This window comes from Monomorium pharaonis, chromosome 5 (assembly GCF_013373865.1).
Source record: "Monomorium pharaonis isolate MP-MQ-018 chromosome 5, ASM1337386v2, whole genome shotgun sequence".
NCBI classification, from domain to species: Eukaryota; Metazoa; Arthropoda; class Insecta; order Hymenoptera; family Formicidae; genus Monomorium; species Monomorium pharaonis.
Window position 1 is genome coordinate 21,270,321 of NC_050471.1, and position 27,118 is coordinate 21,297,438.

At 44.7% G+C, this 27,118-nt stretch overlaps 1 protein-coding gene across 1 annotated transcript in view; it reads right to left on the reverse strand.

Annotated features, from left to right (window-relative positions):
- Nucleotides 1–27,118, reverse strand: part of LOC105836116 (chitin synthase chs-2) — a 59,610-nt gene that overhangs the window by 26,818 nt on the left and 5,674 nt on the right. Inside the window, exons 6-9 of the mRNA XM_012679938.3 lie at nucleotides 25,907–26,328; nucleotides 24,455–24,722; nucleotides 24,075–24,349; nucleotides 23,515–23,725 (exon numbers count right to left, since the gene is read on the reverse strand). Of these exons, the coding sequence (XP_012535392.1) occupies nucleotides 23,515–23,725; nucleotides 24,075–24,349; nucleotides 24,455–24,722; nucleotides 25,907–26,328 (1,176 nt within the window). The remainder of the gene's footprint in view (nucleotides 1–23,514; nucleotides 23,726–24,074; nucleotides 24,350–24,454; nucleotides 24,723–25,906; nucleotides 26,329–27,118) is intronic.

Here is a 27,118-nt window from a genome sequence, read left to right on the forward strand (position 1 = left end):
CCACACAAAAAAAGACAGAATATATCCACCTCTCTGTCGATTCTCCCCGCGCGCGTCGGGATGCACCAAGGCGCCTCCATTAATACAAGCTCTATGCCGAAAAGTCGCAACTAAAGACCTATAATCAAAGATTCGCCAATGGCGAACACAATTTTGATTGGTCACTTGAGTCACATGGTTTATCCGCCATTGCGTACCCACGCTGGGCGAGGAAGAGAGGAGAGTGCTCTGTGTTGAGCAGTATAAATTAAAAGAATATGTGTCAGAAATTATAAGGTAATTCAATCTCTGCACTCTCGAGGGTCACTATATTTTGACGATACACTCAGGAAGAACAAGAAAAATTAAATTTGCATCTGTTATATGGCTGCGTACAACTTGGAGCAGGCTCGCATTGTTTACTATCTGTACTACTCCAGACCCAGTCCCAGACCCCAGCCCCCGGCCCTAGCCCCCATCCAGTCTCCGTATGGGTACAAGATGGTGGATAGCAGTCATGGTGGGGGGCCATTGGCGCATCTTTGATTATAGGTCTTTAGTCGCAACCCATGTGGTAAGTTTGTTGGTTACTGTGTCCGTTTGGTCTGTGCGCATTTGGTCCGTGCGCATTTGGTCTGTGTGCATTTGGTCCGTGCGCGTTTGGTCTGTGCGCATTTGGTCTATGTCCATTTTACTCAGCCTACTGTGTCCGTTTATTACTGTGCGCATCTGGGCTCCCACACAATCATGGTGTAAAAAGATAAGGTGTTTCATTGCGTATAATGGCGAGTCAAACATTGAGTAGCCAAAAGTGTTGCCCAAAATGTAGCGTCACTTCGATTGATACTATTGGGAGATGGCTGGAAGACATATTGCTTTTTACATTTTGGGCAAATCTCTGATTGGTCGATACTGCGCATCTCGGGAATAAAACACTTTGGGTCTGTTCGCGTCACATGCTCCGACATGCTCCTATTCACCCTAACGCACTACAATACGTTGATTCCGATGACGCCAACCTATTAGAATGCGTTGGAGTGAGTAGGAGCATGTCGGGGCCTGGCGACGCGAACAAACCACTTATCTTCTTACACCATGGACACAATATAAAAGTAATCTTCAAATCACAAAAAAGGATTTTCCAATTACTTCTTTCGAAGGATCAGAGACCACGCTTAGAATCACCAGGTGTATACAAAATCCCTTGCTCTTGCGGAAAAGTGTACAGGAGAAACCGGGAGGAAGATTAGTACACAAATCAAAGAACATCAACGGGGTACCAAATACGGCCACTTTTCTCAATCAGTCTTAGCCGAACACTGGATGGAGACTGGACATTCCGAAGAGCGTCCGAAATGGCCACGTTCGAAATGGACACGGGAAATATTGCACGGAGTTCAATTTGTTCACGTTCGAAACGGCCACGTTCGAAACGGCCACGTTCGAAACTGTCACGTTCGAAACGGCCACATTCGAAACGGCCACGTTCGAAACAGCCACGTTCGAAACATCCACGTTCGAAACGGCCACGTTCGAAACGGCCACGTTCGAAACGGTCACGTTCGAAACAGCCACGTTCAAAATGGCCACGTATGTTTTACAGAATTTCCAGTACAATACATATAGGTTAGCGACTTGGACAAGGTGGGTGCGGAAGGGGGCCCCCGACGGCCCCCCTTGCATTCCTCCCGTGCGTGTGTGTGTGTATGTGTGTGTGTGTGTGTGTGTGTGTGTGTGTGTGTGTGTGTGTGTGAGTGAGATGTGCTGTTGCCAAGTTGCACGCCTTTCTTTCTATAGTGAAAGGTATGAATAGAGAATCACTGCGATTTTGGTTATGGAGCTGCCCGAGTGGCGTTCCCGTAGTCGGAAACGGCTCCAGCGTTGTCTTTTAATACGCGTGCGCGATCTGACGTAATCGCAACCGGCGAGTCGCACATAGTTCGAGAAATATAATGCGACGCACTTGCCTACGAGAAGCCGAGGGATATAGTCATTTCGCCGGCGCAAGTCATTTTGTTCCTAATAAGTAATAGTGAAACCGGCACAAGCCATACTGCTTTGTATACCGAGTAATGGTAAAATATAGTCAAGATTATTGTGTTCGTAATTACGGAGCCCTTGTTCTACAGTTACTTTATTGAAACCTTCCTATCCAATTATCCAAAAGTCACGGTACGACTGCTACGGAATATTACTGCTTACTGCAGAAGATCTACGGAATCGACGGACAACTGATACTATCAAGATTACGGAAACAGTCATAATCACATCAAATCTTAGCTCTCAGAAATATACAGATTTCAGAAATATACAGATTTCAACCTCAGAAGTGGGATAATGCCCAAGTGCGTAAGTTCGGTCTTCTGGGCAATCTACGGAATAAGGCACGAGTGTTGGAGTGCGGCTTTCTAGCCATGTTACAGAAAATGAGATCGAATTAAGCCTCGCTAGGCACGAATTTCGCAGTTAGTGCCCCGGCGACGACAAGCGTGTTTGGTAAGTGGCGCGTGGCGCATCACGAAGTAGCGGCACGCGGTGTGACGCAGTTAAGTGCGTGATCGGAGCGGTGACGGCCCCCGACGATGTCGGTAAATCGTAAGGCCCTGGAAGCGCTTTCGCTCGAGGAGCTACAGCGGGAAGCTTCGAATTATGGTCTTCCTACGTCGGGAGATAAAGAAAGGCTACTACTAATTATTAGAAAGCATCTAGAGAGCCACGGGCCAGTGGCGGATTTCGTTAGGAAAGGATCATCAGATACGAGCAAACGCAGGACCGCCAGTGCCGGAACGAGTTATGAGGACCCCCCGATCACTGAAGCAAGGCTACAACGGGTCCTTACATCGGTGATACAGAAAGTGATGCAGCAGCAGCAGCAACAGTTTACCGCGTTGATACAAGCGCTGAGAAGCGACGGAAATAGAGCCGGATCTTCGGCGGACGTTCGACCCGCCCGAGAACTTCCCCAGACGGTGGATGCCTCCCCCTTACAGCGTAATTCAGCTTTGACAATTTAATCAACCGGCACGGTGACGAATAATGTAAAGTGGCTAGCTATGCAGATACCGAAATTTGGAGGTACAACAGAAGAAAGTATTCTTTCGTGGACGCGACGGGTGGATAGCGTCGCGCTCATACGTGGTGCGTCCGACGGGACGACGTTACTGGCAGCATCCAGCCAACTAACTAAAGCGGCGAGAAGATGGTACGATATACAGACAGGAGCAGCATTAGAATCATGGAATATTTTGAAGATGGAGCTGATAAAGATGTTCGAACGGAAAATGCCGTTTTACAAGATCATGCAAAAAATTGAGGCCAAGAAGTGGCAGATGTCCAAGAAATCCTTCGACCAATATGCTATCGACAAAATGACGTTGATGCATTGCTTAGATCTACCGAGCAGAGATCAAGTTAATATTTTAATTGGCGGTATTACGTCAAATTCATTGAAGGCGACCGCTCTGTCGCTCACTGTGAATACTGTGGAGGATTTCCTCGACAGAATGAGGCCGATTACCGAGGGAGCAATTGAGCCCGACAGACCAAGAAATACAGCGACCGGGAATCAAAGGAAAACTACCGCGGACGAGTGCAAAAATTGTGGCAAGAAGGGACACGCTCACCCTGAATGTCGTTCTCAGCCGACGTGTTTCTACTGTAATGAAAGAGGACACGTGATTTAATTGCCCGGCGGCGAAGAAACCGTATCAATTTGGAAGAGGTCAACCGGCGGCTACGACTACGACGGCGGCGGCAGTCACGGAATCACACGAGGAGCAGGACGACGTCATTGCTACCGTTGAGGATGCGGGACGGAAGGAAGTCGACAGCGAGAGGTTGGTGGTCGATTCGTTTGTGAAGGTCACGGCGTTAAATGGTAAGCCGACTGATTTGTTAGCGTTGGTAGACACAGGTAGCCCGGTGTCTTTTATTAAAAGTAGTATTTGCGCGAAATTTAACGTTTGTGCAAACGATACCATTGTGCGAGCAGACAGGGAGTTGCGTAATTTAAGCGATCAGCGTTTCCGGCGTAATTACGTCTAGAATTACATTGTATCCTTTGGCGCGAGCGAATTTAAGTTGTTTGTATTGAAGGATGCGACGTTCGGTGCGGACCTGATTTTGGGGCGCAAGTTTTTGAATGATCAGAATTTAACGTTAGTTGTTAAACCGGCGGCAGGTCAAAATTCGAATCGAGTAAATCTTTTTGATGCGTTGCCATTGTACGTGCAGGAAGAAATGGCTGAGGATTTTAATCCGGACATCGACTTTGATGACGCGGTTTGGGATTGTTTGAGGGAAACGATAACGCGAGTACAGGAGCGGATCGTACAACAGGTCGACGACAATTATACGGTGCGGGTGCTTGAAAGATACTTCGGTATATGCGTATGCGCCGCGACAGTTTGCGTATATGGAGCGCCTGCAGATACGAGAAATCACGGACGATTTGCTCGAACGCGGCATAATCAGGCCGAGCACTTCCCCGTATTGTGCGCGGGTGGTGCTTGTACGTAGGAAAAGTGGAAAGTTGCGGCTGTGCGTAGATCTTCGTCCTCTGAATAGTAGGGTGGTGAAGCAGAAATATCCTTTTCCAGTCATAGAGGAATGCCTATCGCGATTAGGGAATAAAGAAATATTCACATTGTTAGATTTGAAAGACGATTTCCACTAAATAACAATCCATCCCGATTCGACCAAGTATTTTGCTTTTGCGACCCCGGACGGTCAATACGAGTATACGAGATTACCCTTTGGATACTCCGAATCACCGGCCGAATTCCAAAAACGGTTATTACAGATTTTGCAACCGCTTATACGAGCGGATAAAATATTAGTTTATATAGATGACGTACTAATAGCTACCGAGACGGTCGATGAAAATTTAATGATTTTGGAAGAAGTCCTCGTTACATTGAGACAGTATAGATTTCAACTCAATTTGCAAAAATGTCAGTTTTTGAAAAAAAAAGATAGAATTCTTGGAATACATTATTTCCGGTCAGGGAATAACGATAAGTTCGCGGCACACGACAGCAATACGTGACTATAAACAACCTACGAGTATGGTAGAAGTTCAGCGGTTTTTAGGACTTACAAACTATTTTAGGAAATTCATTAAGGACTACGCTCGAATAGCACGACCGCTACAAAATTTAACACGAAAATCGGCGAAGTTCGAATTCGATCAGAGTTGCTTCGAGGATTTTCAAAAGCTTAAAAACGAATTAACGGTGTATCCGTTACTACGGCTGTATAATCCCGCGGCCGAAACCGAATTACATACCAATGCGAGCAGTGCCGGAATAGGCGCGATATTACTGCAAAAACAGTCGGATAACCTGTGGGCTCCAATAGCGTATTATAGTCAAGCCACAAATCAGGCCGAAGCACGATATCACAGCTTCGAATTGGAAATGCTGGCAATCGTGCGGGCAATTGAGCGTTTTCACCTGTACTTATATGGAAAGGATTTTGTAGTCGTGACGGATTGTAGCGCGCTGGTGCATGCGATTAATAAAGCAAACATTAATCCGCGAATTGCTCGGTGGACCCTTACGTTGCAGGGTTATCGGTTCAAAACCGTTCACAGGCCAGGCAAAAAGATGCCACACGTAGATGCGCTCAGCCGAAGCGTCGCACATGTAGAATTGTTACCGTTAGAAAGGCGTTTAGAACTCACTCAATTGACGGATGCGCGCGTAAAAGAAATCGCGGAGCAATTAGAGTTCGGCGAAAGCGATAAATTTGATTTAATCGATGGTTTAGTGTACAAGAAAACAAACGGATCATTAAAGTTTATGATTCCCGAATCAATTATTATTAATATTTTACGTGCACATCACGATGATATGGCACACTGTGGTACCGAGAAGACGATACGTGGTATCCAACAAAATTTTTGGTTTCCCGCCATGCGTAAAAGAGTTCATAATTATATAGAAAATTGTTTTACATGTGTAATGGCTAACAGCTCTGTAAATCGTTTCGAAAAAGAAACTTCGTTGTTTCCAGCCCCAAGGCTACCGATGGAAACAATTCACGCTGATCATTTCGGTCCTTTGCCCGAAACGGTGAAGGGATATAAACATATACTGATTGTTGTTGACGCGTTTTCACGCTTTACATGGCTGTTTGCCACGAGGTCGACAGGTACGAAAGAGGTGATCGAATGTTTAGGTAGAATGTTTAGTATTTTCGGTAAACCAGGAGAAATTGTTACAGATCGTGGAACTGCGTTCACTGCCAAAGATTTTACGGATAGCTTAAATATTAAGCATCGAAAGGCCGTTGCAGCCCCTTGGGCGAATGGCATAGTAGAAAGAGTCAATCAATACTTAATAAGCGCTTTGACTAAACTACTTACCGATCCAGATGATTGGGCATCTCGTATTAGCGATCTGCAGTACATTATGAACAATACTCATCATTCTGTGATAAAGGGTAGTCCCTCGAAATTATTGTTAGGTTATGAACAGCGGAATCATGTAGATTATAAGTTTGCTCAACTGACCAAAGATCTAGCGCAAATTGATGCGAATATATCGGACGTAAGAGAGAAAGCGAGAGAAATAGCAACAGAAGCAAATGAGAAAATTAGAAACTACAATAAAACTTATCGGGAGAGCGGAAGTAAATTGCCTACTAAGTATGCTAAAGGCGATTATGTTCTAATTCGAAATACTCAATTAAAACCCGGGGAAAGCAGTAAATTTAAGCCCCACTATAAAGGCCCTTACTACATAAAGAAAGTACTGGGCAATAATCGTTATATGGTCACAAACATTCCAGGCTTTAATTTAAAATCAAAACCGCTAGACACGGTTCTCTCTTCCGACCGAATTAAATACTGGGTAAAACCCGTAGGAAAAATCGAATAATGCGATCATTGTTTACTTTAACTGTAGTTTTAAATATCTATGATTATTGACTATGATCATTGTACAAGAAGAAAATGAGCGAAATGCGTTCAACTATTATTTATCAGATATATATATATATATATTGTAAGTTACTGATTAGTTTAAGTTAGTATTAGTAAAATTAATTAGATTGTAATAAGGAAAAGAAAATAAAATGAATCATGTTTTGTAATAGCGACCTCGGGACGATGTCGAGTGTCAGAACAGCCGAGCTGAAAGGTATGAATAGAGAATCACTACGATTTTGATTATGGAGCTGCCCGAGTGGCGTTCTCGTAGTCGGAAACGGCTCCAGCGTTGTCTTTTAATACGCGTGCGCGATCTGACGTAATCGCAACCGGCGAGTCGCACATAGTTCGAGAAATATAATGCAACGCACTTGCCTACGAGAAGCCGAGCGATATAGTCATTTCGCCGGCGCAAGTCATTTTGTTCCTAATAAGTAATAGTGAAACCGGCGCAAGCCATACTGCTTTGTATACCGAGTAATGGTAAAATATAGTCAAGATTATTGTGTTCGTAATTACGGAGCCCTTGTTCTACAGTTACTTTATTGAAACCTTCCTATTGTTATGAGTGACCCACTTATAACGATAAAAAAGGTGTCAGTAGCACGATGACGTAAGTCGGTCAGCTGCAGCAGTTAGCATCGAGCGCATCGCGCGAGGTTTCGCGCAATCCGCTCGACAATTAGCGCAATGCTCCTTAGACAGCACTTGCTGTCTAAGCAATAATTTGGAATACTGACCGATTTACGCCCTCACGCAATCCTCCCCTTCTTTCGATCCAACTACCGAATTATCGGATATATAAACCGGCGAAAGAAGGTGAGGAACAGGTCAATCCGAAGTAGACAAACTAAGACAACACACTGACAACAAACAAGACGACACTCTGCTTTGCAGGGTCGTGTATCGCCGATATAACTCATTGTAAATACACACCCACGACACTCTGCTTTGCAGGGTCGTGGACAACGAGCTCATAGACGCGACACTCTGCCTTGCGGGGTCGCGATCTATTCAATGTAAACGAATACAAGAATAAAAGTGTTCAATACAAATAACGATGTAAGTGACCAAATACCTTCCTCGCGAGATCTCTGGCAGCGATCCCAAATCGTACTCACAACGAGGGGTACAACAGTGGTGGCAGCGGTGGGATTTTTGCACTGCCAAAAGGAAGATCCAAGCGTCACCGAGCAATCAGCTGTACAGGCCAGGAAGCCAGCCACGCCGGAGCGTACATAGCGCGTCAGCGATAAGAGTGAAACTCGAGACGACGCCGAGATCTACCGCGACAAGGCTCAGTTGATCGCCGCACCATGCAGTTCATCGTACTTATGTAAGTCCGATAAACATTAAATTGCAACGCGAAACAAGCGTAGGACGACATAAAGCTGTAACGCAACTAAAGCGAAATATCGGTTGACCCCCGGTAACCGCGATTACCGTAAAAGAAATAGCTAAGATAGCTACTGTAATTCAAAGGCATACAAATGCAAACGCACTAGCGCAACGCGACATACGATACCGCGAAATAAAACGCGAACTCAGCACACGCGCTTATACTCGAACGTAAATGTCCGATCAAAACACTGATACAGCGCTTAACGTTGTTCAAAACGTGTTAGAAGAAATATTCGATAACGCGCTTCGACTTTTGAATAGTCGAGCAAATTCGCCAAATATCACGACTGAACGCGCGTTCCCGATATAGGGACCAGACTTTAGTCTAATAAATAACAACAATATGGACACACGTTCACCAACGCGGACAGACGTAACGGGACCGTCGACACGCTCCCTACCACATGCGTCGCCTCGCATAATCCGGGAAGAACCCGAAGAGGAAGCACAAGAGCTCCGTCATAATTTGAGTGAACAAAGCGAAAGTTCACCGACGGCGCCACAAATTCATAGGCGACCGATACACTCCATGGAGAATATGATGCTCCATGATCTGCTATTTGAAATTCACGAGCTTCGTTTCCAGCTTGGAAACCGAAACGAAGCACAGCCGCCGCCGCAAGAAACGGCTAGAAATACGCGACAACCTACTAACCACGCGTTAGATCTGTCGTATGAACACTCACCCAGAGATGTACGACATCAGCACGGGACCAACACTTACCATTTAAGTTTAAAGGAAGCGCGAAATATGATCCCCGAAATGAATGGAACTTCGAGGGAACGAGTACGAGAATTTTTGAACGCAAGCTCTTATGCAATAAAAAACATACATCCGTCGGACAAATTCATACTCCTCGACGCGATACTATGTACCAAATTCAAGGGCAAAGCGATGATGGATTTCCACACCCGCGATATAGAAAACTACGACCAGTTGAAAAGGGAATTAGAAAATGAATATCTGGGCAAGCGCAGCACCGCCCATTTGCAGCTCGAATTTAACTCCCTGAAACAGAAGTCAAACGAAACCGCTCAAGAATTTGGCCGAAGAGTAGACAACTTGGCCATGGAACTATACGAATCCATGGAGGAAGGCAAAAACCATACAATAGAACAGCAGCGAGCGATACTTAAGAGCATCAAGGAACAAGCCCTTTACAACTACCAAATAGGGCTACACGAAGAAATAAAGCTATTAGTTCGAGCCCAACGATATAACACGCTTCAAGAAGCAATCGCAGGAGCTAGTGCGGAAGAAAAAATTAAGGGGGCAAGCACACGCCTAAACGGCAATAAGCGGGATATGCCAAATGCCCAACGCAATAACCGTGCTCCGACCATCCGTTGCGGAAAGTGCGGAAAAATCGGACACGACGGAAGAGACTGCCGAAGCAGCAGATACACCAACCGGTTCGAATTACCCCGACCGGAAGGACGGCCACGAGTAAATACAGCAGTACAACAATGCAGCTACTGCAAGAAAACGGGCCACAGCCGAAACGAATGCTGGACCCTGCATGGACGACCTCAACAGAAAGACGAGGATCGCTTGGTAGCAAAGCCAAAAAGGAAAATAGAAAAAGACGCTAAACAACGTACAAGTAAGACCGTCAAAATGATAAAACATGCCGATACGGCAAGTAGCGACGAAAGCTCGGACGATGACTCGAGCACGACAGGCACCGCCGCAGCGTATTAAGTTACGCATGTAAAGCGAGACGCACACAAAGACAGCGGACTTGACTTAGTCACGCTTCCAATACGAGAGACCAAATCAGGAAAAATCGACATGTTATTCGATTCCGGAGCCACACTCTCGTTGATAAAAGTAAAAAATTTAAAAGGCGAAACCAAAATACGCCATAAAAGAATAGCTCTCGTCGGGATAACAGGCCATAAGGTCTACACCATAGGAAAAATAGGCGACAATAGAGCTAGGCAAGCATAAGATAAAGCATCCGATGTACGTAAAGGATAATTTTCCGCTAGAATATGATGGCATCCTAGGATTAGATTTCCTACGAAAGCAACAAGTAACGTGCGATTATAACCAGAAAAAGTTAACGATAAGAGACGTTACTCTGAAATTCAAATCACATCAACAAACCGTGTTAAAACCTCGCAGCAAAACGATTGTAAGGGCCGTGACTAATCAAAACAAAACTGGAGTCGTACGGGCCCAGGAACCAGCTCCAGGAGTTTACATTGGCAGATGCCTTGTAAAACCAAAAAATTTTTCAGGTCTGATCAGTGTAATCAATACCACTGATAAGACAATACGGATCAACACACCGGTCGTTACTGTAGAGGATTTAAGCGAGAAAAATCCTCACGAGGTTTACACCGTGGTCGCTGAACCGAAAAAGAAATTTCACCTCCCTCGGAAGGAGCGGATTTGACAATTGTTACGGACGCAACACCTCAACGGAGGAACGGCAGGCCCTCCTGCGCTTATGCGAAGATTATCAAGACGTCTTCCATCTGAGCGGAGAACCCCTGTCTTGCACGGCCGCCGTGCAGCACGAGATCAACACGCGCGCTGACACGGCACCGGTAAACGTACGGCCGTATCGCCTCCCCACCAAGCACAAGGAGGAAGTAAATAATTAAATGAAGCAGATGCTCACGGATGGAATAATCAGAACGAGTACAAGTCAGTGGAATGCACCCTTATTAGTGGTTCCAAAAAAGCTAACTTAAGCGGAAAACCGCGACTACGGATAGTCATCGACTTCCAAAAATTAAACGATCTAACGATCGGCGACTCGTTTCCATTGCCCAATATCGAAGAAACTTTGGACCAACTAGGAAACGGCAAATATTTTACTACGCTAGATTTAGCGTCAGGGTATCACCAAATACCCATGGCAGAACGTGATAAGCAAAAGACAGCGTTCTCCACTCCATATGGACATTATGAATTTAATCGAATGCCATTTGGTTTAAAAAATGCACCTGCAACATTTCAGAGGCTGATGAACTCAGTACTCACGGGAATGCAAGGGCTAAAATGCCTTGTATACTTAGACGATATAGTTATTTATGGCTCAAGTCTGGAAGATCATAATAAACATCTAAAGAAAGTACTACAGCGCTTACGAAAAGCCAATTTAAAACTGCAGCCGGACAAATGTGAGTTCCTGCGGAAAAAGGTAAATTACCTGGGACACATAATCTCAGAAGAGGGAATCTCCCCTGATCCCGCCAAACTACAGGCGATAAAAGATTTTCCGGCACCTCAGAAGGTGAAAGACGTGCAATCTTTCATAGGCCTCGCCGGATATTACCGAAAGTTCATCAACGAATTTCGAGAATAGCTAAGCCGCTAACTAAGCTGACAAAGAAGTCAGAAAAATTCGTATGGTCTGGAGCAACAGATTGTTTTCGACATACTAAAAGAAAAGCTAATGACCGCACCGGTACTTCAGTATCCTGATTTCTCAAAAGAATTCAACGTAACAACGGATGCCTCCGATTACGCAGTGGGAGCCGCAAGGACCGATAGGCAAAGACCGCCCCATAGCATATGCGAGTCGAGTGCTAAACCGTGCAGAACAAAACTATAACACAACAAAAAAAGAATTACTGGCTATAGTATGAGCCGTCAAGCATTTCAGACCGTACATATACGGCACTAAGTTTAAAATTATCACTGACCACAAGCCCCTGGTATGGCTATTCAGTGTAAACGACCCTGGATCGAGATTAATCCGGTGGCGTTTAAAATTGGAAGAATACGATTACGAAATTGTACATAAGGCCGGACGCGCGAACGCAAACGCCGATGCGTTGAGCCGCAACGTGAAACCAGAGGTTCACATTACGGAGACGGCTGATAAAATGCTCGCGTTAGACAAAGACGGAGAGCACAGCCAAATACACACGAGAAACGAAGAAAACGAAAATAATGAGACCGTGCAAAGCTACACGGAAGAAGAAAAGCGGCAAATATTACACGAATACCATGATGCACCCACCGGAGGGCATCAAGGGGTCGAAAGAACCCTAAAAAGAATATGGTTAAAATATAAGTGGCCCGGAATAACGACAGACGTAGAAAAGCATATTAAAAAATGCGAACTCTGCCAGAAAAACAAATTATCTAAAAGAAATAAGATACCGTTAGTAATTACGGATACCTCCAGCCGACCATTCGAAAAATGCGCTCTGGACATGCGTAGGACCACTGACAGAGACAGCAAATGGAAATAAGTACCTGCTAACGTTCCAAGATCACTTGATAAAATTCAGCAAGGCGATGCCGATTCCAAATCAAGAGGCAAACACGGTAAGCAAGGAGTTTGTAACAAAGATTGTCCTAGAATACGGTACACCCAAATGTATCCTGACAGATCAAGGGACAAATTTTACAAGCGAATTCTTCAAAAACGCGTGTAAGCTACTGAAGATAGACAAAATTCAAACCACTGCTTACCACCCTGAGAGCAACGGCACCCTTGAGAGATCGCACCGAACATTAGCGGAATATCTGCGACATTTTATAAATAAAGAGCAGACGGATTGGGACGAATGGATCCCGTATGCATACGTATAATACTACCCTCCACACGGCGACTGGATTCACTCCGTTCGAGTTAGTTTTCGGAAGACAAGCCGAACTGCCGACAACCCTGAGCAGACCCCCGAACGTTCCATCCTACGTATAACTACGAGGATTACGCACAGAAACTGCGGGAAAAGATAAGGGCAACGAACCAGATCGCGAGGGAGAAAATTAAAGAAGAAAAGCAAAAGGCCAAGAAATATTACGATAAAACTACTAAAGAAATAAAATACAAGACAGGAGATAAAGTACTCCTGTATGATGAGACTCTCCGCCGCGGGAGATCCAAAAAACTAGACGCGAAATGGACGAGACCCTACGTAATCACTGAGAAACACTCAGACGCAAATTATATGATAAAAAAGGGCAGGACGTCAACGCGCGTACACGCAAATAGATTAAAACTGTTCATAGAAGCATAAAAAGAAAGGAAAGAAAATAAAAATAAATAAGAAAAATTCATCAGAACGTAGAGAAATCGCCAAGAAAGGGCCCAAATAAAACACTACTCACTAATTAAAACTACACTTAACACTATAAAAGTATATATGGAAACATGGTGGAAGTAACAAGGTGTGCTATTGCGCAGGCATTTCTATTGACCAATAAGAGAGCGTGCCAAGATTCCGCCATCTTGTATAATTTGAATGGATATTAAACGAAGATTCGAGCAAGAAAGAGTTATTATTATAATAAAAGATTATTGTATGTAATTATAATTATAGTGTGTGAATATATTAAAAGACAAAAATACAAATACATAAATACAAATATAACACTGATAAACACAGACAAAAAATATATAATATAATAAAACATAAAATTACTTTTTATTAGTAAATTTTTTCATTTTTCTTTTTTGTTTTATTTTATTATTTTCCGCCAAAATTTTTTTATTTATTGTGCGAAGTTTTATATATGTTCGTGTTCTAATAAAACATAATAAAACCTCGCGCGGGATTATTATATTTTTGTCAAATCTTTTTTCGGTTCTATCTGCGACTGTTTGAAATATTCATAGATCTTTCCGCAAGAAGGATCCATGGTACGCTTGGAATTCTTCATTCATTACGATTGCTGCTTTAAATAAGTCTGGAGAAGGCCTTATAATCTTTCCTCTAGAGATGTAGTTAATCCAGTCATTTTCTTGATTAATCAACATCTCAGTAAGATTACCCACATTTTTATATTTATTTAAAAATAAACACGACGGCATTTTAAACGACAACTTGTCAATCGGTTGCTATGGTAATTATCCAAGATGGCGGAAACTTGGTGCTGCGCAGAACGTGACGAAAATTCGTTCGAGATAATAGCACACCTTGTTACTTCCACCATGTATGGAAAAAGAGAAGTGCTAGTCGACCTTCTCAATGTCCGGTTCCCCTCCTTCCTGGGGCAAAGAACCGTCCAAACTAATAATCAATCCAAAAATCTCTTCGTGATCCCACTCAAGGTCACATAAAATCGGCTAGATAAGCCGAAACGTCCACCTCGGATGGTTGTTCAGACAAAGAAGACGCCTCTTCATCCGAAGGCCGTGGCACCAAAACTACAGTCTCAGCACTGTGAATAGAGTTTGAATCAGACTCAGCATCCGCGGGAAGCACCGCCGACAGATCCATAGCTGTCAAAGCAGCAAAATCGTCGTCAACTACAAAAAATTTATCGAAGAAATCATCTTCGTAATCACTCTCAATGTCACTAACGGGAGAAGAAAAAAATACGTCCGGATTCTCCTCTTCACCGTCACGAACGGTAGACGCGTCCGACAAAGGCTTTCGGAAACACATGACGCGAGACACAACGTAAAGACCGTAGCGACGAGAAGAACTGACGGATGCGGACTGAAGAAAGTCGCATCGACGGCGATAGAATTAAATATAATAACGAAAATTAAAACCCGCATAAAATTACACTATCGTTGCAGGGCACTCCTCGCGTAGAGCTGCACGAGAGGAGCAGAAACAAAAAACGCTATGCCATGCAAAGTTGAAAAATTCGCACACGAGCCAGGGATGTACTTCGAGAAGATCCTAACCTTCGGAAAACTACAATTAATAGAATCCACATGGAAAATAGTGATCAAGACTGACGTAATCAGCATCAGCCATCGATGGCACGCACTACAAGAGTACATTCAACAAGCGGAAGAATACTGCAAGAAAACAACAAAAAGAACCAAGAGGATGTGTCAAAACACACTAACAATACTACGTAAAGAAAACACGAAAGGCATGACGACAATGATACGGCTAATGTCCATGTATGAACACCCTAGAAGCAAACGAGGATTATAAACGCCATTGGCACTATAGGCAAAACCTTGTTCGGGACCATGGACTCCGAAGACGCGAACAGAATAGAAGAGCAGATGAAAATGCTGCAAAACAATCAACGGATAAATAACCACGTCATAAAAAATCAATTAAAGATAATAAACGGTACAATAGGGCAATTGAAATCCCTCGAGCAAACACTAAATTACAACGAAAATCTGCTGGCCAAAATCGCAAACCAAATCCGTCAGAAGCAAGCCGACACTCTACTACGAGAAGAAATTAATAAATACTTAACACTCATCAACCCGTGGGTTGAGTGCCTAGCGGGCGCGTCTCCGGGTGGCGGATAGGAGGAAGCCCGGGTGAGAAACCTCGGTCCGGGCCTAAACCCCCGCGTGCCGGGGTGGACCGCCCGGGTAGTAACGGTTATAACCTGCCCCGGCGGGCGTAAAACCCTGCCCAGGGGGGGGGGGAAGCCGATACCGCGGACCAACTCGATCCAAGCCAAGCTGGAAGCCATCGTGGCGAGGGCTGCATGGCACTGGGGGAGCAGTGTCTTGAACGATGCCTCTGGGGAACCAGGCAAAACCCCAGAGTATTTAGCCTTACCCACGCATGCGGGGCTCTGCGTGGGTGGACCACATATTTCCCTAGCTGCTCGTGGGAACAAAATGAAGACGACTAATTTCAAAAACCAAAACAATGAACTCACTAAAGACACTCCGATGGAGGCTTCGCCCGAGGACTCCGGAAGGGTGGAAGAAGCGGGATCGGGAGCCGAACGGACCCCTATGGGCACGGGAAGCACCGAGACCGCGGAGGGAGGGGTGGTTTCGAGTGCTGAGCGGGCCCCTGGGGGCACGGGAGGCACCGAAGCCGCAACGGACGAACCGGCGAAGGAAAAGGATCTTTGCAAAAAGAAACTCTCCGGAGCCGCGAAGAGAAGGAGGGCTCGGGAGCGGGGGGGGGGGGTTCGGGACCAGGCTCAGGCTTGGACTGGGACTGGGCCCTCGCCGGCCGTTCCGGGGACCTCTTCTTCCTCGTCCTCGACTATTTCCCAGACACCGATTGGGGGGCCTCCGGGGAACTCCGGCAATAAACGCCGGAAGGGCCCCGATGGGACCCCGCAGTCGGCAGAAAGGGCGAAAAAGAAGCAGAGGGTCCAGGGGACCCATGCTTACGTCGACGCCGCGGACCCTCTGACGAGGGTGATTGTCGAGGAGGGGTACCCGGATGCTGCGATGACTGCTAAGCAGCTGTCGCAGCTGAGGGGTGCGGTCTTCAAGAAGATCCAGGGGATCCGAGAGGGTACCCTGCCAAGATTTGACAGCATCACTCTGAGGGGGGGAGCTGCGGTGGTGAGGTGCGCGGATGCAGGGTCCCTGAAATGGCTCGAAAGCCGGATCGGGGGCATCGTGCCGTGGGAGGGCGCCAAGCTTGGGGTGGCGGGACTGGAGGTGCTGCAAAAGCAGTACAGGGCTGCGGTGTGGGTCCCGGGACCTCCCGTGGGCGCGGCTGCGGTCCTGGGGCTGCTGGAGCGGCAGAATCCGGGGATCGTCACCTCAGACTGGCGCGTCTATGCTGAGAATGTGGGGGCTACCTGCGAGGGTAGAAACCTCATTCTCGGCATCCCCCAGTCCAGCGTCAATAGGCTTAAGGCGCTGGACTTTAGGCCCCATCTTGGGATGGACCGGGTCACTTTTAGAGTGACCGGTCCATCCCAGGAGGAGGCGGGAAAGGGTAGGGAGAGGCCCGATCCAAAGGTCTCGTCTTCGTAGTGGGCCTGACCGGGGTTGGGCTTCACCCAAATCAACTTGCACCACAGCAAAGGAGCCTCGGCTGTTCTTGCCAGGCGCCAAGCTGGGGTGCACACAGCCATATCACTAATACAAGAACCTTGGCTGGTCCGAGGCTGTATTAGGGGTCTGGCGGGGTGCGGTAAGCTGTTTAGGTCACCGCACGAGGACCGGCCTAGGGCCTGTGTGGCCGTTAAAGGGCTGGAGAGCCAGCTATTGCCAGATTTCTGTTCCAGGGACTTGGTAGCAGTCGTGATAGAGGACGCCAGCGGGACCGGGATCAAGACAAGGATGGTAGTGGCGTCGGGCTACTTCTCACACGAAGAGTACGATTCGCTGCCATCAGACCGGATTGTACGACTGGTGGAGTTCTGCCAAAAGGAGCAACTCCCCCTTATATTGGGGTGCGATGCGAACGCGCATCACACGGTGTGGGGGAGCACGGACACCAACAGGAGAGGCGAAAAGCTGTTGGAATTTCTGGTGTCCACAGACCTAGAGATTCTCAACAGAGGCAGGGAGCCTACCTTTGTCACGGCAGTGAGAAGGGAGGTTCTGGACCTAACTATCTGTTCAAGACAGATAGCGCGGGAGGTGACCGGCTGGAGGGTCTCTGACGAGCCCTCATTGTCGGATCACAGACGGATCACCTTCAGGTTGGCTAAAGTGCAAGCGAAGGTAAGAACAGTGAGGGACTCGAGGAAGACGGACTGGGACTCGTTTCGAGAGGACCTGGCTGTCGGTCTTAGAGAGTTTCCCAAAAGACATGGGACCCCTCAAGAGATCGAGCTGTGCGTCGAGCATCTGCAAAGGGCTCTCGTCGGCAGTTTTGAGAACAACTACCCAGAAAGGACAGTGAGGAATACTAAGGAAGTCGCCTGGTGGAACCCCAAGCTACAGGAGCTCAGGAGTGCTGCACAGTGCCTGGAACAGGGCCAGGAACACGGGCCGCCAGGCTGACTGGGACCTTCACCGAAGGGCTCAGAAGACCTATAGAGACTCTGTGGTAAGTGCTAAAAAGGAGAGCTGGAGGAGATTCTGCGAGTCGGTGAAGGGGATACCTGAAGCCGCTAGGCTCGCCAGAGTCTTAGCCAGGGATCGGGACGCGGCTCTGGAGGCCATTCGGCTCGACGATGGGACGATGGCGTCTGGAGAGCGATGCCTAAATCACCTGCTGGAGTCGAACTTTCCGGGCTTCCGCGGAGGCCCAGAGAAAGACGTCCACCAGGGAAACTTAAATCTCCGTAGAGTACGAGGAGAGGACTGGTCTCTTGCGGCAAAAATCGTTGGGCCTGACAAGGTCAAATGGGCCGTAGGAGGTTTCAAGCCTTTTAAGTCGGCTGGGCCGGACCGGGTATTTCCGGTCCTTCTTCAGGAAGGGCTGGAGCAGATCACCGGGCCGCTCACGCGGACGCTAAGGGCTTGTTTGGCACTGGGCTATACACCTAGGGCTTGGAGGCAGGCGAGAGTTGTGTTCATTCCCAAAGCAGGAAGAACGGGCCACAGCTCCGCCAAGGATTTTCGTCCAATCAGCCTAACGTCTTTTCTTCTTAAGACGCTGGAAAGACTGGTGGATGTCTACATACGTGGTTCTACTGCAGCACCCGCTGCACGTGAATCAGCACGCGTATCGCACGGGATACTCCACAGAATCGGTGCTTCACTCCGCTGTATCGTTTATCGAGGAGCAATTGGAGAGGAAAAGCTTCGTGGTTGGCACCTTTCTAGATATAGAAGGAGCTTTTAACAACACACCGCACGAGGTGGTGTGTGAGGAAGCTACTCGCAGAGGTGTGCCGGAAAGGATCGTGGATTGGATCAGAGGCATGTTCGGGCGACAGGTAACGGCTTCATTGGGAACAGTGAAGGTCAGTGGATGGGTAAAGAGAGGCTGCCCGCAAGGGGGAGTTCTCTCTCCACTATTGTGATGTCTGGTGGCGGATAGACTGCTCAGGACGCTGAACGAAAGGAGCTTCTTTACATTAGGATATGCGGATGATCTGGCTATCCTGATACGAGGACCTTTTTTGGAGACGCTTCTGGAGCTCACGCAGAGAGCCTTAGAGGTGATTGAGGAGTGGTGTGGCGAGACTGGTCTGGCGGTGAATCCACTGAAGACCGGGCTCGTAATCTTCACTCGCAGGTACAAGGTAGGCCCGGTGGAGGGGCCGGTCCTTGGGGGAACGGGATTAGTTCCAACTGTATCGACTAAATATCTGGGAGTGATCCTAGATAGGAAGCTGACATGGAAGGAACATCTCGAGAACCGTTGTAGAAGTGTGTGCTCCTACTTCTGGATATGCAGAAGGACATTCGGGCAGACCTGGGGTCTCAAACCGAAAATGGTCCACTGGATATACACGGCGATACTCAAACCTAGGCTGCTTTACGCGTCTGTCGTATGGTGGCCAAGGGTTTTGGGAAAGACCGCTAAGTTAGCGCTGGAGCACGTCAGAGCTCTAGTTTTAAGAGGGGCTCTGGGGGCCATGCGGACCACGCCGGTGGTGGCGATAGGGATGCTGCTTGGCGTCGAGCCCCTCGATCGGGTGGTAGTGGCGGCCGCGGCGGCGGCGGCCTATCGCTTAAGGTGTGAATCAAGGTGGAAGGCAGGAGCCCTCCACACGAGATTTCCCGAAGGAATCCTATCGGGCACCATTTTTGCAATGGGACAGGATAGGAGGCCTGTGATTCGTACCTTCGAAAGAGGGTACAGGATAAGCTTCCCCGGGCGCTGGGAGTGGAACGGCTCTAAGGGACCGGTTCCTCGGGACGGGGACGTCTGGTTCACGGATGGCTCCAGAACGAGTGCGGGCTCTGGAGCTGGTCTTTACTGTCAACGCGACCGGGCAAGAATCGTCGTTCCGCTTGGCGAGCACGCTACGGTTTTCCAGGCGGAGGTGTTAGCCATCATGAGATGTGCCCAGAACCTATTAGAGTCTGATAGGGTGGGAAAGTGCATCCGGATTTGCTCGGACAGCCAGGCGGCGCTTAAGGCGCTTGAGGGTCCAAGAATTAACTCGCGACTGGTCTGGGACTGCAAGTGCGTACTGGATGAGTTGGCGGAGAAGAATGATGTCGGCCTAGTATGGGTCCCTGGGCACGCATGGATCAAAGGCAACAAAATGGTGGACCTGCTTGCTAAGGAGGCGGCCGAAACAAGGCTGTTGGGATCTCTTTCTGCCTAGGCAGGAGGAGAATCAGGGGCTGGCTCCGGGACTAGCATCTTGAATACTGGAAGAAAGAAACAGAGAGCAAATGCAGACAGGCTAGGGCCATGCTGGGGGAATGCCCTAGCGAGGACCTGGCCAAGAGCATAAGATCTCTAGGTAGGAGGGACGCCAGGCTCGCGACACAACTGCTCACGGGCCATGGGGATCTCAACTATCACCTGCACAAATTGGGCCGTAGCGATACGCCCAGCTGTAGGTTGTGCGGTGAAGAGGAGGAAACTAGCCTCCACATTCTTGGGAATTGCCCAGCACTGGTCGGACCAAGAACACGTCTGCTGGGCTCAGGTTTTCTAGAACCGAACCAGGTGAGGCAGCTGCCTGTGGGGGATCTGCTCCGCTTTTGGAAGGAAGCAGGGCCCCGCTAGGGCAGCTGATAACGGGGAGACACAATGGATTCGGTCTAAGTGCCAAAGTGGGCTTCGCAGGAGGACCGCCCCCGTCACTACTATTATTATCTATTATTATTAACACTCATCAATGCCATAATAATGGATCTAACCAACGACATGGAGGACATCATCGAATACCTCACACACACACGGGATGCAACAATTATGACGCACCTACTGCCTGTCGATCAAATAATCCAAGAATTGGACGAAGCTACCCTACAGTTGGCAAAAGAAAAGCATTTCCCTTTCAAAGTGGAACTTGGAAATTGGCGAACCATCGTAAAATACGTAAAAACAAGCGCATATTTCAGCAGCCCTTTTGTATATACGATCCTGAAATTTCCAATGATTACTCAACCGGAGTACGATATTGTCAACGTGATACTGCTGCCTGTACACGAGCATGGCAACGTATTCACGATAGCAAAAATTACACACCCGACATTGAAAATTGACAAAGCAAATCGCCACTACCTCGTGTTAAAGGAACACGAGCTAAGCACATGCGTACAGGAACGTGATATCTACACTTGCGACCAAGGTCAACCCATCTACCACGTGCAAGAAAATGCACCTTGCGAAGTGCAAACATATATAGAAATAACTGATAAAAAATGCGAAACTCGACACCTCGTAACAAACGAAACGATTTGGATAACTCTAACAGAGCCAAGGGCTTGGCTATTTTCGACGGCAAAGGAGCAGGAGATAACAGTAACCTGCGCGGAATCAACAGGAAGAAAAGCACACTCTCAATCGATCGGGAAAGATAACATTGAATGTTGGATGTTTCCTGACCTCAAGATTCGTCATACTACGAGCACCGGAACGAGAGATAACGCACCAGATCGTAGCTCACGTGCCCGGCTACAATCTCTCGCGACTCCGCGAAGAGGATAAGAGAAGATTAAAATTAGTGCCGGTACCTCAGTTACAAAAAGTGATAAAAGACTCTAACGAACTAACGGCACTTAGCCAAAGTTTAGACGAAATAACGTCTCAAACAGACAACACTAACTTTATAGAGACAATTGCGTATCCAATAGGATCGGCAACACTAATAACCATAGTAATCATTAGTATTGTAATTATTATTGTAATAGTTAATAAGCGTAGGAAAACTAAATTTATAAGCAATCCGATATACGAGGGCTCGATACAGTCTTAAGCTAACAGCGAAAACTCAGTCCCCTCATTTTCTTTTTATCAGGGGGGAGGGATGTTATGAGTGACACACTCATAACGATAAAAAAGGTGTCAGTAGCACGATGACGTAAGTCGGTCAGCTGCAGCAGTCAGCATCGAGCGCATCGCGCGAGGTTTCGCGCAATCCGCTCGACAATTAGCGCAATGCTCCTTAGACAGCACTTGCTATCTAAGCAATAATTTGGAATACTGACCGATTTACGCAATTTTCCCCTTTCGATCCAACTACCGAATTATCGGATATATAAACCGGCGAAAGAAGGTGAGGAACAGGTCAATCCGAAGTAGACAAACTAAAACAACACACTGACAACAAACAAGACGACACTCTGCTTTGCGGGGTCGTGTATCGCCGATATAACTCATTGTAAATACACACCCACGACACTCTGCTTTGCGGGGTCGTGGACAACGAGCTCATAGACGCGACACTCTGCCTTGCGGGGTCGCGATCTATTCACTGTAAACGAATACAAGAATAAAAGTGTTCAATACAAATAACGGTGTAAGTGACCAAATACCTTCCTCGCGAGATCTCTGGCAGCGATCCCAAATCGTACTCACAACGAGGGGTACAACACTATCCAATTATCCAAAAGTCACGGTACGACTGCTACAGAATATTACTGCTTACTGCAGAAGATCTACGGAATCGACGGACAACTGATAGTATCAAGATTACGGAAACAGTCATAATCACATCAAATCTTAGCTCTCAGAAATATACAGATTTCAGAAATATACAGATTTCAATAGTGAGTAAAAAGTTCACCAAAACACGTACTTAAGATGTTTATTTTTCGATATTTACGTCTGATTGCTGTATTGTGGAAAAGTCCGTATTATTATCACTATTCTTAAGTTTTGTAGAAAACATACTAGTTTTTTAAAATTTTCTGAAAAAAATTTTTTTCACAGTTAATGAAAATGTTTCTGTTTTAGCGAATCAACCCTATATGCTCATGTGTTAAAAGTGTAAAGTTCGAACCTGAATATCTAAAAAATGAGCCCCGATTCCTACCTTCAAATAAATATCATTAAATCTTAATTAACCTGCAAAGCTAAAATTCTAAATTTTTAAAGAAAACGATTTTTTGAGAGAATTACCTTAAACAAATAAGGCGAAAATTTTTAGCAAAAATTGAAAAAAATTTTTTAGTGCGGCCATTTTGTTAATATTAATTTTTTACATTTTCACCAGGGTTGGAACAAACAAATTTTTTTATACATTATAAATGTCGTCTGATAATACTGTATAGTTTTAATATATTTGGTGTAATACATTTATTTTTTTAAATTCCTAAAAAATTGTCCATTTTTTGGCCGTTTACAGGAAACAACGCCCTTAAAGTATGTAAATGTTTAATCTTTTGTTTAATGATAATAAAACTTCTTTTTTTTTTAAATCATTATCCTGATTTTTCAAATCCCACTGTTAACAATAACTATAACAGTATACGTATAACGTGTCCTTATATTATTAAATTCCTTATTTTTATAACAAATTACAATTAAAAATATATTATATATATGTGTGTGTGTGTGTGTGTGTGTGTGTGTGTGTGTGTGTGTGTGTGTGTGTGTGTGTGTGTGTGTGTGTGTGTGTGTGTGTGTGTGTGTGTGTGTGTGTGTGTGTGTGTGTGTGTGTGTGTGTGTGTGTGTGTGTGTGTGTGTAAACATTTGTATAAATGTTATATGTAAAAGTTAATATTAATTTAGCAATACCATACCAGATCCGACTGGGTGTATTCGACCACATGCAGCACCAAGATCTCTATCTTTTTTCATCAGATCCACCAAAACTTTAACAGCAGCAGGCCGAAAATCGATGTCTCCATCCAATGTAAGAATGTACGTGTTCTCAGCAATAGACTCTTTCCGATCTGCATCGATTGGTAGTCCCATTAAACGATAGCCCAAAAGATAATACATATACATGACCTGAAAAAATTAAACAGGGATGCTATTCCGTAACCTTACTTACCGACAACTGTCGATATTGTTAAGTGTTTTTGCGCACGTATTTTAATGTATGAAAAAATATGCGCAACGACACTTAACGACATTGATAGTTGTGAACATCGGTAAGTGATTAGGGAATGGCACCCCTGGATATTTTTTAGCTTTCCTTTCGAAACTTTACAATTAAATTTCTCTCTAATAAAGATTTATGCATTTATTTTTATTTATCACTTTGTTCTTATTCTCAAATTATCACATGTATGCATACCCGCACGTTTATATTAAACTTTTATTAGAGAAAAACTTGATGTGCGTTTATTTCTCATACTTGACTCCACCGTTTCCTGTGTCGAATCTTGTTTTTATCCTTCAGGTGAACTACTAGCTTGGTTTCTCCAGGTAATGTCCACACGAGACGACCCCCATAAGGCGTCGGATATTTAGTGGGTGGTGAATAAGGCATACGCAAACTCTCTACATTCCTTTGAACCGTCTCCACTAGCGTGATCACATATTGATTAACTTGCGTTTCATTTTCATCGTGATTGCACAAACCATCGCAGCCGTGCATGCAGCAAAATGCATCGTCGAAAAAAATGTGCGCTGTACATTTTCAAAAGCACATATATTATATTTTTAATTATATTATTACATATAATCCTTTTTAATCTTTCAGATATAATTATCTATATCAATTGCGAAACTTACTTTCCAATTCATAATAATCCTCAATGTGAATCTTGTAATATTCCTGTGTGACGCGTATCGCACATTGATTCTGGTCCAATCGCAGAATACTGCCTACCAAATGATTCATCTCGTTCTTCTCTTCATGCCACATTGTAGCGCACGCGTAAATACTTGTGACTCGATCTTTACGTTTATTGAATACATCTAAGTCATCTTTGTCAAAGTTTTGTTCAACTATTTCAACATTTAAGCTAATATCAGTAGCTTCGAGTTTTAGATTGCCATTCTAAAATTCCAATTGACTATAATAATAAATGTGGATAAATTTCTGAAAACGACATACCTTCGATTTTTTAAAACTGTGTTTTTTTATGTATTTTGACACGCTGATTACAAATATGATAGTGAAAATTGGCTCAAATTTGATTTTTATGGTGAAAACCATAAAAATCACAGTTTTTTTCATTTATTTCCATAAATAATGGAAATTTCAAAAAATACTTCAGATAAAAGTTGTAAATCTCACCGAAATACACATTTTATGTTCTATGGATTTTTGCCATAAAGACAATAGTTTTTAAGAAAAACGGCGTTAAATGTTCAAAACTTCATATAACTCTTCCAACACAAATCAACCGACACTTCTTTGCTATAGCGAAGCACACACACACACACACACACACACACACGCACGCACGCACGCACGCACGCACGCACGCACGCACGCACGCACGCACACACACACACACACGGGAGTGCAAGGGAGGCTTTACTCTCGCACCCACCCCGTCGGTACGGGTGCACTAAAAAGTCGCAAACCCATGTGATACAGTACAAAATGGACCTCGCTACGCCTAGAAGGTCGCAAACCCATATAGTACATACAGTACAAGCGTGGACGTCGTTTCGCTCTGTAAGAAAGGCGGGGAGGAGGAAGGGGTATGGGTGAACCTCGCAACGTAAGGAAAATCGCAAACTCATGTAATATAGAAAACACGTAGGCAAAAAAGAGGTTTTGCCGCACCTCCTTCCATTATTAATTAACAAAATTAACTAATAAAACTCGAATTGTGTTAAATGAGTTTTATGAAGTTTTGAATATTTAACGTCATTTTTCTCAAAAACTATTGTCTTTATGGCAAAAATCAATAGAACATAAAATATGTATTTCAATAAGATGTACAACTTTTATTTGAAGTATTTTTTTTTAATTTTCATTATTTACGAAAATAAACGGAAAAAATTGATTTTTATGGTTTTTTTCATTTTCGCCATTAAAATCAAATTTGCGCCAATTTTCACTATTATATTCGTAATCAGCGTGCCAAAATACGTAAGAATACACAAAAAAAACGGAGGTTTCAAAAAAATCGGAGGTATGTCGCGTTCGGAAGTATAGCCATAAATGTAATTATAAATAATAATAATATAATAATAAATAAAGCAAATAATAATCATTTAACTCTTTACTGGAAGTTGAGTGTCTTCGTCTTTCTCCTCGTGATCTTGATCGATATTTTCATTCTGCGTCCTTCTATTTAAGGCTAAACATTGATCAATCATAAGCGAATCATAAGTAATTATAGAGAAGATTCTTTCTGCTAGCGCTAGTCTTTCGTTTTCGGTGGTCCACAGGTGCATCGTGATCCATATCTGTGATGCAAGCCATATCAACCAGAACCAAATGTACCAGCCAGAAAGAAATTGATTCCAATTTCCAAAGAGAAATTCCTCAAAGAAAAGATAGTCTGAGGTAACTTTATGAAAAGCACAGTTATCTTTGTTCCTAAAGGTGCACAATGTCACGATTAAACACACTGCTCCCGGGGTAGCCAGATTTATTGGAAATGCAAAACCAAATTGATGCATATGGGTTCTGTAAGCGAATTTGCCTAAAAACGTCGAAAAAATTAAAATTAGGATTAAAAGTGCTCTTAAATTTAAATAGATAAGAAACAATGCAGGAGTTGAAATATTTAATTATTCACTCAAAATAACATCGCATAAAAACATGCAAAAAATAATATCTATAAGTTTAAAAATGCTTTTCATATAATGAAAATTTTTAAAAAGTTGCAAAAACAAGTATAATAAAATAAGTAATTAAGAGATTATATGGTGAGAATTCTTCTTAGAATTCTTTATATAAATGTTTTTATATACATGTATATATTTTTTAGAATTTGTATATGTATACGTAATTATTCCACACGGCTCCACTTTCAAATAGACTAAAATTTTTTATAATGCTTCTTATGCTTAATTAGAGAGTAATGTAAATAATAATTTTAAGTCAACATGTAAATAACAATTTTAAATCAAGCCTCTATACATAAACATTACATGTAAACATTAAATTACGAGTACGCACCTACTCACATACATACCGTAATGTTTACAAGTAATGTTTACGTACAAAGAGACTTTGAAATAAATGTTCAGTACACAAACGACTCGTAGTGTATTGAGCTCGTATATGAAATTTTCAAAATGCCGCGCAGACATTTGAACGCATTTGAAACAACATTTAAGATGTCGACATTTAAGAAGTCGCAAGGAACAGCCGTGAGCGCGCGCGTGACGAACCGCGGGATCCTTACCTTTACTGTAAAACACATACACACACACGCAAACGTGTGCGCACGCAATGTGCACAATTCGACCGCCATCTTCCACATGGTG